At 43.6% G+C, this 16,411-nt stretch overlaps 1 protein-coding gene across 5 annotated transcripts in view; it reads right to left on the bottom strand.

Annotated features, from left to right (window-relative positions):
• Positions 1–16,411, bottom strand: part of ULK2 (unc-51 like autophagy activating kinase 2) — a 59,739-nt gene that overhangs the window by 12,931 nt on the left and 30,397 nt on the right. For 4 of the 5 annotated variants that reach the window (XM_052657215.1, XM_052657213.1, XM_052657214.1 and 1 more), the window contains 8 exons: positions 12,661–12,721; positions 10,332–10,469; positions 9,202–9,347; positions 7,495–7,575; positions 5,228–5,514; positions 4,184–4,371; positions 3,675–3,778; positions 1,104–1,253 (listed from right to left, as the gene is read on the bottom strand). In XM_052657215.1, coding sequence (XP_052513175.1) covers positions 1,104–1,253; positions 3,675–3,778; positions 4,184–4,371; positions 5,228–5,514; positions 7,495–7,575; positions 9,202–9,347; positions 10,332–10,469; positions 12,661–12,721 — 1,155 coding nt within the window. The remainder of the gene's footprint in view (positions 1–1,103; positions 1,254–3,674; positions 3,779–4,183; positions 4,372–5,227; positions 5,515–7,494; positions 7,576–9,201; positions 9,348–10,331; positions 10,470–12,660; positions 12,722–16,411) is intronic. The other variant, XM_052657216.1, reaches the window with a different exon arrangement.

Here is a 16,411-nt window from a genome sequence, read left to right as displayed (position 1 = left end):
CCAGGCAGTATGGCAACCGGTAAGAGAAACCCCGCTCCCATCCCAGCCCAAGAACAGGCTCTGTCTTCCCATGCTCACCTTCATTCCTCAGCTATAGGCATCCTTCACAGACTCATCACAGCTGCTTTTAAACTGTTTTAGACAAACTCTAGCATACGCCTCAGAGAAGGCGATGGCACCCCACTCCAGTACTCTTGCCTGGAAAATCCCATGGACGGAGGAGCCTGGTAGGTTGCAGTCCACGGGGTCACTAAGAGTCGGACACAACTGAGTGACTTCACTTTCACTTTTCACTTTTATGCATTGGAGAAGGAAATGGCAACCCACTCCAGTGTACTTGCCTGGAGAATCCCAGGGACGGGGGAGCCTGGTGGGCTGCCGTCTATGGGATTGCACAGAGTCGGACACGACTGAAGTGACTTAGCAGCAGCATACGCTTTTCTCCCCTGCTGCACCACAGTCCTCAGGTGAGAAAACTCAGCCATAGGTGGTACATCACTAAAACTCTACCTGAGTGCTGGTCTGGAGGCACTTACACCAGTCCTGATTTCTAATACCACAAACAACATTGTGATGAGATCTCGCCTTCTTGTGAGTTATTTATGTGTGATAAATACTTTATAAGACCATTTTGCTGTGAGTGGTCTTATAAACAGAATGCAGTTATCACAAGTCAAATATTACTATATACGCTTCTACAGCTCTAAGAATCATCATGCTGTTTTCTAAAGCAGCCAAAAGTGAGCACACAGTTCCCAGTAAGCCTCCACAGCACTGGGTTATACTATTTAAATGTTGGCTTAGTTAATAGGTATAATAGGTATAGTTAATAGGTATTTTCTTTCTCTCTTTTCTTCGGCCGCTCTGCGTGGTATGAGGGACCTTAGGTCCCTGACCAGGGATGGAACTGGTGCTCTCTAGAGTGGACGGTGGAGTCTGAACCACTGGGCCACCAGGGAAGTCCCCTCATTTACTTTTTATAACCCTTTAAGGTAAAGAAGATTGTTATCTCCACGTCACTGGAAATTATATCACACCATGAAGGCATTTTCAGAACTTGCACCCCAAACAAGAGCCCAAGGCAGAACTAAGTCAATCCTCACCTGAGGTGGTTCTTATCCGAAGGCCCATGTGGGCACACGTGGTGGCTGCGGCCCTGTGTGGGGGAGACCCCACTGTGAACATCACAACCCTAGAACTTGCTGCTGCTCCTATAGGGGGGGCCAGGGCAACACCACAGGCTCCTGCAGGGGCTGAAAGAAGAAGTTCACCACGTGTGCTATTTTCCAGAGGGCAGGGTTACAGGGAGACTTCACTGTTACATTAGATTTTTGTTTTTTTACAATAAGCATTTATTACTCTTAAAAACAGAGAATTCAATTTAGAGCTCCATGAAAAATATTTTACAGCAATCTCTTCACAGCTGTGAATCTTCCTGTCACCAAAGCCTAGAAGTCAGTTTTCTGTGCACTTCTAAAATATGTGAACTGCAGTCACAGCTGAGAATAATTTCAAAATGTGGAAACTAAGAACTGAAAATAAAAATGTAAGGAAAAAAACCTGATTAAAAAATGGGCAGAGGACCTGAGAAGTTACTTTTCAAAAAAATATGGTCAATAGGTACATGAAAAGATGTTCAACATCACTAATCATCAGGGAAATGCAAGGAAAAATCACAGTGAGACACCACCTCATACCTGTCAGGACGGTCATCCTCAAAAAACCACAAATAACAAATGGTGGTGAGGATGTGGAGAAACTTAAGAGCTAAGCTGTCTTATAGCTTATAATTTCTTAGAAGAAAATGCAGAGTTAGGCATGAGATAGGAGTATCTAGGGAGACTCCAAGAAAAGGGAGACAAAAGCAAAGACTCCAGAGAAAAGTTTACCCTGCTACCTAGAGCTACAGCAAACCCTACACACAGCCTCACTCGTGGCAAAAAAAAAAAAAGACCTCATACTATTTGACTTGATTCTTTATATCTAGTATATCATGTCTGGCTTTCAACAAAAAATTAAAAGGCAAGCTCATCAACAGACAGGACGTGGCAGGGAAGAGAAATGAGTAATGTTATCTGATGAGCTCATCAACAGACAAGACATGGTGGAGAAAAGAATTAGCTAGCCTGAAGGTATGTCAGTAGGAACTTCCAAAACTGGAAAGCAAAGAGAAAGAAGAACCAAAAACAAAACCCCCAGAATGTCCAAGAACTGTGGGACAACCACAAAGGAATAATATATATGCAATGGGAATATCAGAAGGAGAAAGAAAGAAACGAAAGAAATACTTGAAGTATCAATAGTAAAGACCAAGTAATTTCCCAAACAAATGCAGAATCAAACCACAGATCCAGGAAGCCTCAAGAACACCAAGTGGTTAGAATTAAAAAAAAAAAAATCTATACCTAGGCACTTCATATTCAAACAGCAGAGAATCAAACAAAAATTCCTGAAAAAAGTCAAACTGTGTGAGGGGGTGCAGGGGGGTGGGGTGGGGAGAGAACATCTCATCTATTACATCAGATGAACAAGGGTAAGACTTACATCAGACTCCTCTTTAGAAACCATGCCAGATGAGAGTGGAGTGAAAAGTGAAGTCCTATTGTACAGAAACTGCAAACCACACTCAAGATATTTACTGGTCTAGACATTCCCTGCTTTGGAGAGTCATGGGAGAGTCAATAAAAGAATTATAGAGAAAATAAGAACAAAGGTTACAACAGTGATTCTCAAATTTAAGTGTGCATAATAATCACATGGGGAGTTTGCTAGAGACACAGATTCCTAAAATCCATTTCCAGAAAACTCAATTGAACAAGTCTGGTTTAGGGCATGGACCAGCCCTTTGATTTCATTTTTTTGACAAGCAGCCCAAAGTAATCTTGGTGTGGGTCCATGGACATAAATGTCTCTGGAACAACTGAAAGAGCCAGGGATCTCAGTGACCCATGGCTCTCTATAGGATCGGCCAGCTACATAAGAAATGCTGAAGAACACGTATGTGTTTAAGGTAACTTTGGCCAGTGTTATCCTACTGATAAAAAACAATCTTGGTCAGAACTCCTTCTAACTCACGGGTTGCTTATCATCCAGACACTGCACAAGTCGCTGTCTTGGCAGGCTCCTAAGAAATCAGATGAGATGACATGACAGAGGCTGGATGAAGAGACATGGGTCAGCAGGTTCATGAACAATCAATAGGAGTAGACAGGCAGAATGTTACCCCCACAGCCAAGCCAGAGACGCTCACATTCTGCCCCTGGGAACCTGCAAATACCTACATTACATGGCAAAGAGGAATTACAGTTGCAGATGGAACTAGGGTTGCTAATCAGCTGGCCTTAAAGAGATTATCCAGTGGGTCCAATGCAATCACAAGGGGCCTTCAAATGGCTAACAAGCAAGCAGAAGGTCTGAGTCTAGACTGGCCACGGCTGGCTTTCCAGATGGAAGGGGAGCAGGTGAGCCAAGGGGAGCAGGTGAGCCCTAGAAGCTGGAAAGGCAAGGAATACAGTCTCCCCAGAGCTTCCCGAGTGAACACAGCCCTGCCCACACCCTAACTTCAGCCCAGTGAGACCTTGAGAACCGTAAACTAATATACTTGTGGTAATCTGTCACAGCAGCAAGAGGAAACTAAGAAATCATGTGCCTAAAGGAAACCAGATTTTTCTCACCTGTATCCATTGGTCGTTCTGTATTTAAACTGTCTGTGCTGCCCTGATGTCCACCAAAAGGTGTTCTTACTTGTTGATCTGATAATTTCCCAGTACTGACGGACCTAAAAAGAAAAATAATAATGTAAATGTATACTTTTAAAAAATCCAGACATATCAATAACAAGGGTGACTTAAGCCAAGCCATAAAAGGGTTAATGGGAAGTCAAAGAACAAGGAGACAAAAATAGAGACCAAACAATTCAAGGCAGAGATTAACTTCATAACCAGAAAAACAGAAGGTAGAAACAGATCCCTCAGGAAACTTAGGATGAGCTATGATTCACACAGGTGCAGGAAGCATCCTGGTTTTCTGAGATGCTACATTTACACAGAGTGACTAACTGTACACAGTATCACTAACCACTGGCATAGAGAAGCTGCTAGTTTGGTCCGGTTGTTTTATGGTAGAAACAGAGGCACTGCTACAGTCTTCAAGTTTGAGGCTGGAAGGAAACGGCCTTGTTTACCTGCCAAATGCTGCCTTGACCTGATGCTCGGACTTCTGCCTCTCCCCTCCTTGTACCAGGACACAGTGAGTGCATTTCCTTGGGTTGTTCCCGTCTTTCGGCTGCCCCTCGGAAGGCCCGTGACGAGTGGCTAAGGCGAGCAGGTTGGAAGATGCTTGCGTTTTGGGAATTTTGAAAGGAGCCGTGGTCTAAAGAAAAACACATACGTGAATTACTCCAACATATGGAGTAATTCCATTCAGAGTCGCCAGGCTCGTGGTGCAGAGGCTGGAGCAGAGACCCCAGACTGTGGAGGGCCTGGATTCAAATCTGGCTCCTCTACATCCAGTCTCTGCGACCCTGACCAGTTCATTTACGCTAAGCCTGCTTCCTTTCTTCAGGGTAAACAGGATAATGAATGTAAAGCATGCAGCAAGTAAAGGACTTACACTCTGCCTGGCACACAGCAGGTGCTGGTTAACTGTAGTTGTTCTCCCCCTGAATGCTTTCCACAAGTATCTGTTAGACTAGCTCATGACCTAGCTTTCTACTCCTGAGAGCTCAGTTAAGCTACTGCTAAGCCGACTGCAGGGACCTTCCATTGACACTAGCTCCCTGTACAAGCGCACGCCCTAGACAGCAGCCCACAGAGTCAAGAGTGAGTAAGTTCCGGATCAGACTTCCCTGACAGGCCTGGTGATCTTCCCGTCTCCTGGGGCCCTCCCACTATGCACCCCTTAAGACAAGACCTTCATAGAACTTACCAGACCCTGCTCTTTGGTTTGGAATGACCCATCCAGCCTTAGGCCAGAACCCCACAGCATGCTACCCGCAGACGTAATAGCGGCGTATGCTCAGGCCCTGTCTTTGTCTGAGCTCTGACTCAACCTCCCTGTGTGGCCCCTGGGTGCTTCTCCTGGGACCTGGGAGTAATCAACTTCCCTATTTTAATTTCTCTTGTGGTCTGCTACTGGATCCAACTGACCATCCAGAACACAGTGCCCCAGTTAAGAAATGTTCATTTAGCAAAGTCATAACATCTACATAAGGGCTGAATAAACACACCTTAGTAGGAGAGCCAATGATGGTTGGTAACGGAGTTCTGAAGAACCAGTCTGAGCTCCGCGGGGAGGACCCGGTGTGCTTGGGCGGGGAGGTCCCAAGACTGCCAGGCCGGCTGGGCTGAGGGGAGCAGCTGTAGCCAGCCCCGGCCTGGGATGGGCACACGGGGTCAGAGTGCTGTTTTCTGAGCTTCTGCTTGTTCTGGTAGATGTCGGTGAGGGTGGGGGCGCTCTGCAGTCTAGCGCCCAACAGGACAGGCTGTGGTGACTGGGCCTGCGGTACGGGAGAACCTGCCAAGGACACAGAGGCAACGTTAACCCAAACAGAACAAGCACAGAGCAGAAACGGGGAGTCAAGAAGACACCTCTCAAATGAGAATTCTAACGAATGTCTTGTTTTCCATGAGATATTCTAAAATTTGTTTACCTGGCAAGACACAATTTTTTGGCTCCTTTACAAAACAGTGACAAGGGCATTGCTGTTGGTGTCCCAGGAGACAGAAGTTAATGACTAACAGCTGTTTTTATCAATAGCAAGCACATAACTCAATTAATGTAATGTCTAATCACCAACGAAGAAAATTAAAGAGTAAATGGCTAAAGCTAATGCAGACAACACAAATCTACACTGAACAAGATGGTTTCTACTCTTTATGTGAAGACACACATGTGTCTTATCAATGAAACTATTCTCTCTTCTCATGTAGCAACTAAAAGAAACTCAAGCTAACCTATAAAAAAACTCCTTATTCAAGAAAAGAATGTTGGCAAGAAAATTAGAAAGATAATATACTTTTCCTGGATTGTTTTTTTGTCTAAAAATAACAAGCATATGGATATTTGTCAGTTTCATGAAATTCATTTGAAACCTAAAATATCCATCTTCTCTACAAAGAGAATACTCATAGACAGACTTCCTGCCTCTGAGGGGAACACTGGGAGACAGGTCTCGAAGAATGGTTGGCTATGACCTGGGAACTCCCCTCCCAACCTTGCTGCTACTGACCTAACATCCATAAGCCGGGAGCTCCAGTTACAAATTCCTTGGAGCTTCTTGCAAGCCAAACCACCACCAACAACACTGAAGACATACAAACCTTCTTGGTGGCAGATAACCATTATCTTCCCCAAAACAGACACCAGTAAATATGAGATACTGCTGCTGACCACTCTTAGCTTAATCTCATCCTAAATCTAGTATTTTAGTTTTCAGACCTGCATTCTGCCATACATGTGTGTAGACATATACATATGTACCAATAAACAGTGACAAAATGTTATGATCTGGAGAAAGTTATTTGAGCTCTATTTTTTTTTTACTTTACAATACTGTATTGGTTTTGCCATACATCAACATGAATATGCCACGGGTGTACATGTATTCCCAATCCTGAACCCCCCCCTCCCACCTCCCTCCCCATACCATCCCTCTGGGTCATCCCAGTGCACCAGCCCCAAGCATCCTATATCCTGCATCGAACCTAGACTGGCGATTCGTTTCTTATATGATATTATACATGTTTCAATGCCATTCTCCCAAATCATCCCACCCTCTCCCTCTCCCACAGAGTCCAAAGACTGTTCTATACATCTGTGTCTCTTCTGCTGTCTCGCATACAGGGTTACTGTTACCATCTTTCTAAATTCCATATATATGTGTTAGTATACTGTATTGGTGTTTTTCTTTCTGGCTTACTTCACTGTATAATTGGCTCCAGTTTCCTCCACCTCACTAGAACTGATTCAAATGTATTCTTTTTAAGGGAACATAAAATCTGCAACACTAAACCAAGAAAAGAGTTCTTTTCTAAGTAATGGAGCATTCCTTTAACTGCCCAGTGCCTCAAATGCACGTGTAAGATTTGATTTATCAGAGTGTGATTTACACATATCTTTTCAGACATATATATTTTATATAATAAAGCAAATAAACACCCACATTTCTTTTTTATATGATGCTAACTGGTAGCTCTTATTAAAACCAATATTAATCAAAGTAATGAAATTTCATTTTCTAGATTGATTTTCATTGTCTGTATGACAACCAGAATTTAGCCAAGTCATTAATTCCTAAGACTTGACTTCATGAAAGAATCATATACCCAGGAGACAACCAATCAGCAATGATGCACTAGAGGACATTAGACCAAGAGAGGACAGCACAGAAAATACCTCATATAAATTCTATTGGTTTGCTAAGACTGGAAAAATCTAACTTGAATTCACTCACGACGGGACTTAAACTATGAACACTGTGTGGACATCGCCTACCTGACGAGTTCCTACTCCTGGATTCGTGGCCCTGAAGATGCCCGCAGCAGCACTGACGGAACTGCTCAGGAATGGTGCCCACTGAGAGAAGGAAAGGGGAAAGGATGGAGAAATGGCTCAGAACGAGTAAAGGATGGAACAGGCAACAGGTGCACATGCTGTATATTACAGCTGACAGAATTTAATTAGCAAAGATGTAGTTCAGCTTGGGCATGCTAAGTGGCCCACATGCTGGGTACTGGGCTCACTGAGAATCGAGCCCTACAGAGCCTGCCTGGAGAGCAGAGTCTGGGGAGAGAGCCAGGCACACCCTCGATGCCACAGGGCATGCCTTCATGACAGAGAATGTGAAAAGCTGGTCCCAAGCGTCCAGCCCATGGAGCTGCTGGGGCCCAGTGGCTGGCCCTCTACCCACCATGTTCCTGCCAAGGTCACTCTCATGCTGTCCCAACTGTGACTGCATGGGTCACAGATCTGGATGGCATGGTGCCTGGGGAGGCTCCTTCAGCCCGGGTGACATCTTCTCAGGACTCACTACCATCAGAACTCCTGCCCACTCCTCCTCCCTCCCTCACCCTTGGGGATCAGGCCGATAGGTGGTCTGAAGGGCACCTGCCGCCCCTGCTTCCTCCCTGATCTCCAGCAGGGTCTTCCCAGGCGCTCTCTAGAACGTTCTCTGCATCTACCTCTGGGGAGCCAAACTAACCAGAGGGAGAGCTGGGGAAGGCTTCAGGGAGCTTCAGTAGACGAGAGACACGTGTCCACCAAAAAGAAGAGGCACTGACTTAAGTGCGGCTGGGCCTTGCCCCTAGAACCAGGAGAGCCTAAGGGTTACAGAGGGGATGAGGAAGGTCCACGGTTTTGTTTGAAGAATATTTTTCAGCTAAAAATACTTTCAAAACCACTGCAACAGGGCAAGTGGTGAGGTAATCTATTGACAAAGTGTCACTGGGGTTGTGTTCTGTGACTGGGGCCCCTGGGCGCTGCCGTAGTCTCTCGCTCTCCCTCTGCTGAGGCGTCTCCCCCTGCCCTCTCAGTTTCCTCCGGCAGCTGTGATGGGGAGTGCCGGCCCTCCTCTTGGAAGTGTCTGTGTATGCTGGCCCTCCCTGTCCTGCTCCCCCCACATTTCTGCTAAGTGGCTGTCTCTCTCAGACTGCAATCTCAGTTGCTCTGGCCTCTCCGATGTGTGTTCTCAAGTTGGAATATTTTCTCTGTCTCTCAGTTTTCCTGAAAATGTGGTTTGGGGTCTTTCTGTTGGGTTGAGATTTGCTGTTCTGTGGCCTCCCAGGGTGCCATGGGGGTGGTTTCCGAGCTCCCCCTGCTGCTGTACATGGTGACCAGGAGAGGTAGGAGGAGCAAAAGGGGGCCTCTGGTGGACACAGCCTGGCACAGTTATGTACACCACTGCCTTGTAACCCTCTTAAATCCTAGCGCCAAAGCAGGGCAGGCATTATAGGGTATCTGATTTTGTATTTAGAGATGCTTTTTATCCATAAGACCCATGGATACTATCATATTTCCAACAGTGCTCTGAATGGATTTACAGACCCTCAAGAAGGACTCGGAGCAGTGGAAGGTTGGAGGGAGGGACATGGCTCCTTATCAGCTGGGACTCAAGGCCACCAAGAGCTGGGCTCCTAAGGGAGGGTCGTGTCACAGGTGTCATCATCAAAAAGGAGGGAAACAACTGCCACGTATTCTCCTTACCCAGAGGGGAAGGTGAGTAAGGCCTGGAAGAGCCAGTGGAGAGTCTTCGTCCTATGGCCGGAACCGCATCTGCCGGCGCTGGGGAGCAAGATCCCGGACGGAGGAAGCCCAGAGGGCTGGTGTTAGACCTTCGTACCACTGCAGATCTGGGGAGAAATACAATTACTCCCTGGCTGGCAGCTTCCAGGACTTTATTTCCGTCTTTTTTTCCTAAAGCTTCCAAACAGTATGCCATGCAGTAGATTTTTTAAAGTATGGAGCAAGTTGTATGGAACAGACATCAAGTGTGTGAAACTACAGAGTAAGGTCTCCCTCGCACCTTGGATTCCTCTACTTAATTTCCAACACTTCCTCAGTCCTACTCAAAAGGTTACTGCTATGTTCATTTCTAATGTATCCTTCCAGAGTTCCTTAATTCAAATATGAATGTATCATGCATGTATGCATGCATGCTAAGTCATTTCAGTAGCTTTTGTGACCCCAAGTACTGTAGCCAGCCAGGGTCCTCTGTCCATGTGATTTTCCAGGCAAGAATACTACAGTGGGTTGCTATGCCCTTCTCCAGGGGATCTTCCTGACCAGGGATCAAACCCACATCTTTTGAGTCTCCTGCATTGGCTGCTGCTGCTGCTAAGTCACTTCAGTCGTGTCTGACTCTGTGCAACCCCATAGACAGCAGCCCACCAGGCTCCTCTGTCCCTGGGATTCTCCAGGCAAGAATACTGGAGTGGGTTGCCATTTCCTTCTCCAATGCATGTATGCATGCTAAGTCACTTCAGTTGTGTCTGACTCTGTGTGACCCCATGGACAGCAGCCCAGCAGGCTCCTCTGTCCACAGAATTCTCTAGGCAAGAGTACTGGAGTGGGTTGCCATTTCCTTTTCCCCCTGCATTGGCAGGTGGGTTCTTTACCACTAGCACTGTATCACACTATATGAATTAGCCGGCCAAGCTTAAACATCATTTAAATGGATCCACTACAAAATCATTCATGATTATTCAATTTTGTACACCTCCAGCACACATCCATGTAAGAGAGTAGTCAGCTATGGAAAGCAACAAAACTTCAATAACAACAAGGACTTTAAAAGACAGGTAGAGAAACTGGGAAAGGGGCGAGTGCCCACCTACCGTGGAGAGCCATGTAGATTTGTGCTGGAGCCAGCAGTGGAGGTGAGGTTCTGCTCTATGCGCTGGTAGTTCCTCACCTGTGTGGGGACGGGAATGGGGGCAGCTGCGCTGTGCGGGGACACGGAGGGCTGGCACTGCCTGCAGACACGAGTCATGGAAAAGGAAAGAAATCCAGTGAAACCACTCTCCTTTCACTTGACCCACTGGTGATACTGAGAGAAAGTTCTAGAAGAAGCCAAGTGATCACATCTGAATGTGAATAAGAAATGATCTTAAATACACATATATAGCCAAAAACATCACATCTGTCATTTCAAGAAGTCTCCTGGTTTGCACGCACACACTGAGGAGGAAGACTTGCAACAAGAAGGGGCTACACACCCCTCTACAGCAACAGGAAGGGCCCACGGCCGGCACAATGCAGCTTCATCTGCTTACATCCTGTGACTTATTCCTTATGTGATCAAGAGGAAAAATACTTCTAGGAAACTATGCTGGGTAAAAGAACAGGAAATTCAAGAGCAAAGATGCCTGGAATGTTTACAAAAGTTATGAGTGTAGTAAGCGTTCTCAGGAACTGGGACTTTGATGAAGACTAAAACATACTGTGTGACTCCAGCACACAACTCATGTGAGATCCACACTGTGCAGCACAGCTGGTTTCTTTCCTTGCTTTTCACAAACTCAGATATGGCATGTCCTTAACATGACTTTCAATTCAATCTACAACATATCTTAAAACATCGGGGGTGACACTAGGCCTTAAGAAAGAATGAGTAATTTCATTCTTTTGCCTTTCCTTAATTCTGAAAAAGCCCAAAAATCTCCCACTTTTGCCCAGTTACAATATTAGAGATAAAGAGATGATATATTTAGTTATTTAAATAAAAAATCAATGAAACTGATAAACCCTTGGTGATATTAACTAAGGATAAATGAGAAAAGACTCAAAATCGTAAATATAAGAAAGGTCATAAATAATGCCACTTTGAATATACAGATAAATCCTATAAATACACAACCTACCAAGACTGGATCACGAAGAAAGATAACCTGGAGACCTATTACTAGTAACGAGACTGAACCACTAACTGAAAACCTCCCAAAAGAGAAAAATCTAGGACCATATGGCTTCACTGGTGGATTCTATCAGTTAAACACTTACCACACAACACTCAAACTCTTCCAAAAATTGAAGAGGCGAGAACACTTCCAAACTCATCCCATGAGTTCAGCATTATCCTAGTACAAAAGCCAGACACAGACATTATAGGAAAAGAAAACTACAGAATATCCCTGATGAAATTTGAAGTGAAAATCCTCAACAAAATACTAGCAAACCAAATTCAAGATCACATCAAAAGGATCAAACACAATGACCAAACAGGATTTACAGTACACCATAATTAACAGAACAAAGGACAAAAACCACCCAATCATCACAACTGATGAAGCATTTGTCAACATCCAACACCCTTTCATGACAAAAACTACTAAATAAAATAGGAATAGAAGGAAATTACCTCAACAATAATAAAGGTATATATGAAAAGCCCACAGCTAACAACATATTAAATGGTGAAAGACAGAAAGCCTTTCCTCTGTGATCAGGGATGAGTTAAGAATGGCCTCTCTCAACAATTCTATTCATTGTAGAATTCCAAGCCAGAGCAATTAGGCAAGAAAATAAAAGACATTCAAACTGGAAAGGAAGAAATAAAATTATCTCTTCACAGACAGCATGATCCTAAATGTAGAAAACTAAAGATTTTACATGCAAAGGGAAAAAAGAGACATCAGAACTAGTAAACTCAGCAGAGTTGCAGGATATAAAATCAACACACAGAAAAATCAGTTGTATTTTCCATATATTAACAATATTTTTATTTAAATAACATATATTTCAATTTTTTAATTTAATTAATTAATTTAGTTTATTTCAGATTTTTTTATTTAAATAACATATATTTCAATTAACAAAATTGAAACTGGACCCTTCTCTTATGCCACATACAAAAACCACCTAAAAACAGATTAAAGATCTAAATACAACAACATAATGTATAACCATCGTCCGTGTGGAGACCATATATGGAGACCTATTGTAAAACACTGTGAATATACTTAATGCTGTTTTTGAACTCAAACTGAAAAATGGTTAAGACAGCAAATTCTCATATTTTTTTAAACACAATTTTAAAAAATGTTTAAGGAAAGAAACCGTTGTGAAACAAAATAAATTTTAGAATCAAGAATATAGAGTTCTGTAACTTTACTCACACACAAAAAAAATATGAAAAAATGTTTAGTGAAACACATGCAAACATACCCTCCAAATACCAAGAACTCATTAGAAGCACGTCTGCCAGCAGTTCCCACTGGCATATCATCTGAAGGAAAAAAAGAAAAACACAGTCAGTTTTGCTAAACCACCTGCTTAAAAGTATTTATTGTTCCAACTTGACTATTAGGAGACAATTGATCACAATACAAATTTACCATTTGCTTATGTTGTGATTTTGCAACAATAAGCTAGTAGGGAACTGCACCCAGCTGAACGCACAGGCTGCCAACATCACGTTTTTTCAAGGTAAACTGTCATGCTTATTGCCACAAGTATGTATTTCTCTACCATTTAATATGTGCAAAATCTGTGCTACTGTTTTTACCATGTTCCATTTCACATGTCACTGACAAAGGTTTTGGGTGCTGTTCTCCTAACCCCAATTTGCCATAAACACCGTGGGCTTTACTGAACTACTTTGCAGAGTGTGGTGACTTAAGAACATGTGTGTCACCTTCTAGTACAGCTGCCTGCACCCCGAGTCCAGAGCATGGAGCATCCCCACTCCTGCATGACACTCTCCTGGGTCTTGCATGGGTGGCTGAACAAGATGTCATGAAGCTGGACCTCTTGGACACAGATGCCACAGGCAGTCTTCATGCTCAGACATCACCCATCTATGGGAACAGAGTGCAGCTCAGAACACAGGGTCTTTCAGCCCTTACCACCTCTACACCCATCAGATCACACTGCCCTGTGTGACCTTTACATGGCTGCAAAGGTGTAATTCATATGTGCTGATGTGAAATAGCAGTGTTGACTAATAATATAAATTTTAAAAACTAAAATAAACTATGGTAACCTCAAAATACTCAAAAAGGAAAAAAAATAATCACAGACCTCCCTTTGAACGGCCCTACATGAAACTGAGGAATATCAATACATTTATTTTTGCCCCTGCTCTCATGAAGCTTACACTCTAATAGTGAAAAAGGGTTAACAGTAGCAGGGAGTGATAAGATGTATAACAGGAAAATAAGTCAGGGTAAGGGGATAAAGGGAGGGCCACAAAGAAGTCAGTTTTAAAGACAACAGTTGCCCAAGGGTAATGGAGAAAACAGGGCAGAGGGGACAGGTTAGAAGCTGGAGTTCACCTCTTCATTTTGTAGCTTTGAGTTTGGAATCATATATCACTGTGAAACAAAACTAAGAAGAAAAGAACAATCCCTAGAAATCAAAAATAAAATGAAGTGATGGAACCTAACCATGTATCAGCTCAGTAACATAACCACCAGAGGGGAATCCTTTCAAGTGACTTTAAACTTGGAAATTTAATTGAACATCCCTAACGGCTGAGTCTTTGAGGGATTTGAGCAGCCCCTCAAAAAGGAAGCTGTCTGAGACAATGACTCAGGCTGATGACCCAGTGTAGACTCACTGTCCATAAGATCCGCCACACAAGAAGCTTTCAAATAACATCTTAATTGCTAATTCTAAATTATGAGCACATGACCATCACCAAACATTCAAAGAAAGAATCTAAATGAAAACTAGACTCTAAAACAGACTGGAGGGAAAGAGGAACTAAACATTTTACAGGGAAAAGTTTTAAAATGTATATAATTAAGTGCATTCAGAGATAAAACAGTGCATCTTGAAATAAGAATAACAACACTGAGAGGGAGATAAAAAGAACTTCTAAAAACTGAAAAGATGAGAGCATAATAAGTGAAAAATCCAATAGAAGATTAATGAAATAAAATTCATATTTTATGGCAAGGCAAGAGAAAATTAAACAAAAGTTCTCTCTGCTCATTTGGGTCTCCTCCCTTCCTTTTAGTTGGTATTTTGCACCTGCATTAACCAGACCTCCTTAGGAAATAACCTTCCCTCTTAATCTTGTAAGGGGTCATCACAACCACCCACCACTGGCTTTTTACATGTAGACCTGGACTGTGTAGCTAGCAACATGTCATTTGATGTACCGCCCCAATATAATTGTGCTTTGACCTGTAACAAGTAGAACAGTCCTTATTAACTTTTCATCGATAAGAGAACATTAAAGAAAGTTTCCTAAAAGTAGAGCAATACAACAAAAAGATGCAAAATCAGACAAAGAAGGTTAAGAAAATCAGGAGTATGCTCAGGTATGTGTTACATTAGTACTGTTTAAGTTGTACAGATGTTTTAAATGTTTCCTTCAGAGACCTTCAGCTCCTGATTTCACATGTAAGGAGCTTGGAAGTCACCCTTCCATCCTGACAAGTGAAGACTCTTTTTGGCTCTAGAGGAGACGGGAGGACCCTGGGCGAAGAGATGTCCCCAAGACTGCAGAAATAGGCAAATACAGAGAGGACTGGCTTCACTGAGAAGGGACTCATCAACCGAAAAGACTGTGGAAACCAGAGCCAGGGCAGGAACACCTGAGTGAGAACTGACAACTTGCTGGCAGACAGCTCTGAAAGCTGAAAACTCCAGGGAGCCAAGGTCATAGGAGGAGCACAGGGCTGTCAGACTGACCTCTGGGAGCCCAGGCCGACTGCCACAGTAAATGTGGAGAAAGATACTTTCCTGCCTGGAGTGGGGGAGGGGCTTCTGTGGAACAAGGCCAGTCCTCAAGGGACACGTACTAACCCGAGTTCACCAACTGGGGCTGAACTCAGAGCCTCAGTGACCTGGAGATGGGGAACCCCCAACTCCAGCCCCCTCCAGCCACCCTGTCCCACTTCAGACAAGAGAAGAAATGTGAAATAGCTCTGAAGTTCACAGACCAAAGGCTCAGGCTCCATTAAAGTGTGTGAAAGTCACTCAGTCATGTCCGATGCTGTGCTCCATGAAAGGCAGAGCCTTAACAACAGGGTTGCCTCCTCCTCACCACATCATTAACGACCATAGCTCCAATGGCCTGTGGACAGCGCTTACCTACCCCACCTCAGCCCTCGATAGTCAGATGCAGCTATCTAGACACAAGTACAAGGCACATCAAAGGCAAAAAAAAAACACTCTGAAGAGGCAGAGCATCAGAACCAGACACAGTGGGGATGCTGGGACTCCCCTGGAATTTAAAACAATGATGATTATCACATGTGTGTGTTCTCAGTCGTGTCTGACTCTTTGTGACCATAGGCACTGTGGCCCACCAGATTCCTCTGTCCATGGCATTTCCCTGGCAAGAATACTGGAGTGGGCTGCCACTTCCTTCTCCAAATGATTAATATACTAAGGGCTCTGATGGAAAAAGCAGACAGCACACAAGAACACATGGGGAATATAAGCAGAGATGGAAATCCTAAGAAAGAACCAAGAAGAAATGCTAGAAATAAAAAACACTGTAACAGGAATGAAGAACATCTCTGTGAGGCTTATTAGTAGACTGGGCATGTTTGAGGAAAGGATCTCTGAGCCAGAGGATTATTTCAACAAAATCCTTGAAAACCAAAAAATAAAGACTTGGAGAAAAAAAAAAAGAACAGAAAATCTAAGGTCTGTGGGACAACTACAAAAGGTGTAACATGCAGAATGGTGATTCCAGAAGGAGAAGAGAGAGAGGAACAGAAGGAACTATCTGAAACAATGAGAATTTCCCCAGATTAATGTCAGTCATCAAGCCCCAGATCCAGGAAGCTCAGAGAACACTCAGCAGGGTAAATGCCCCAAACAACTACACACTGGCACTGTCATTTGCAAATTCTAGAAAATCAAAAATAAAGAAAAAATTCTGAAAGAAGCCAGAGGAGAGAAACACCTACAGAGAAATAAAGATACAACTACACAGACTTCTCCGAAACCTCACAAA

This window comes from Budorcas taxicolor, chromosome 19 (genome assembly GCF_023091745.1).
Source record: "Budorcas taxicolor isolate Tak-1 chromosome 19, Takin1.1, whole genome shotgun sequence".
NCBI classification, from domain to species: Eukaryota; Metazoa; Chordata; class Mammalia; order Artiodactyla; family Bovidae; genus Budorcas; species Budorcas taxicolor.
The sequence above is the reverse complement of the archived record's forward strand: the minus strand, read 5'-3'. Positions and strand labels throughout refer to the sequence as shown.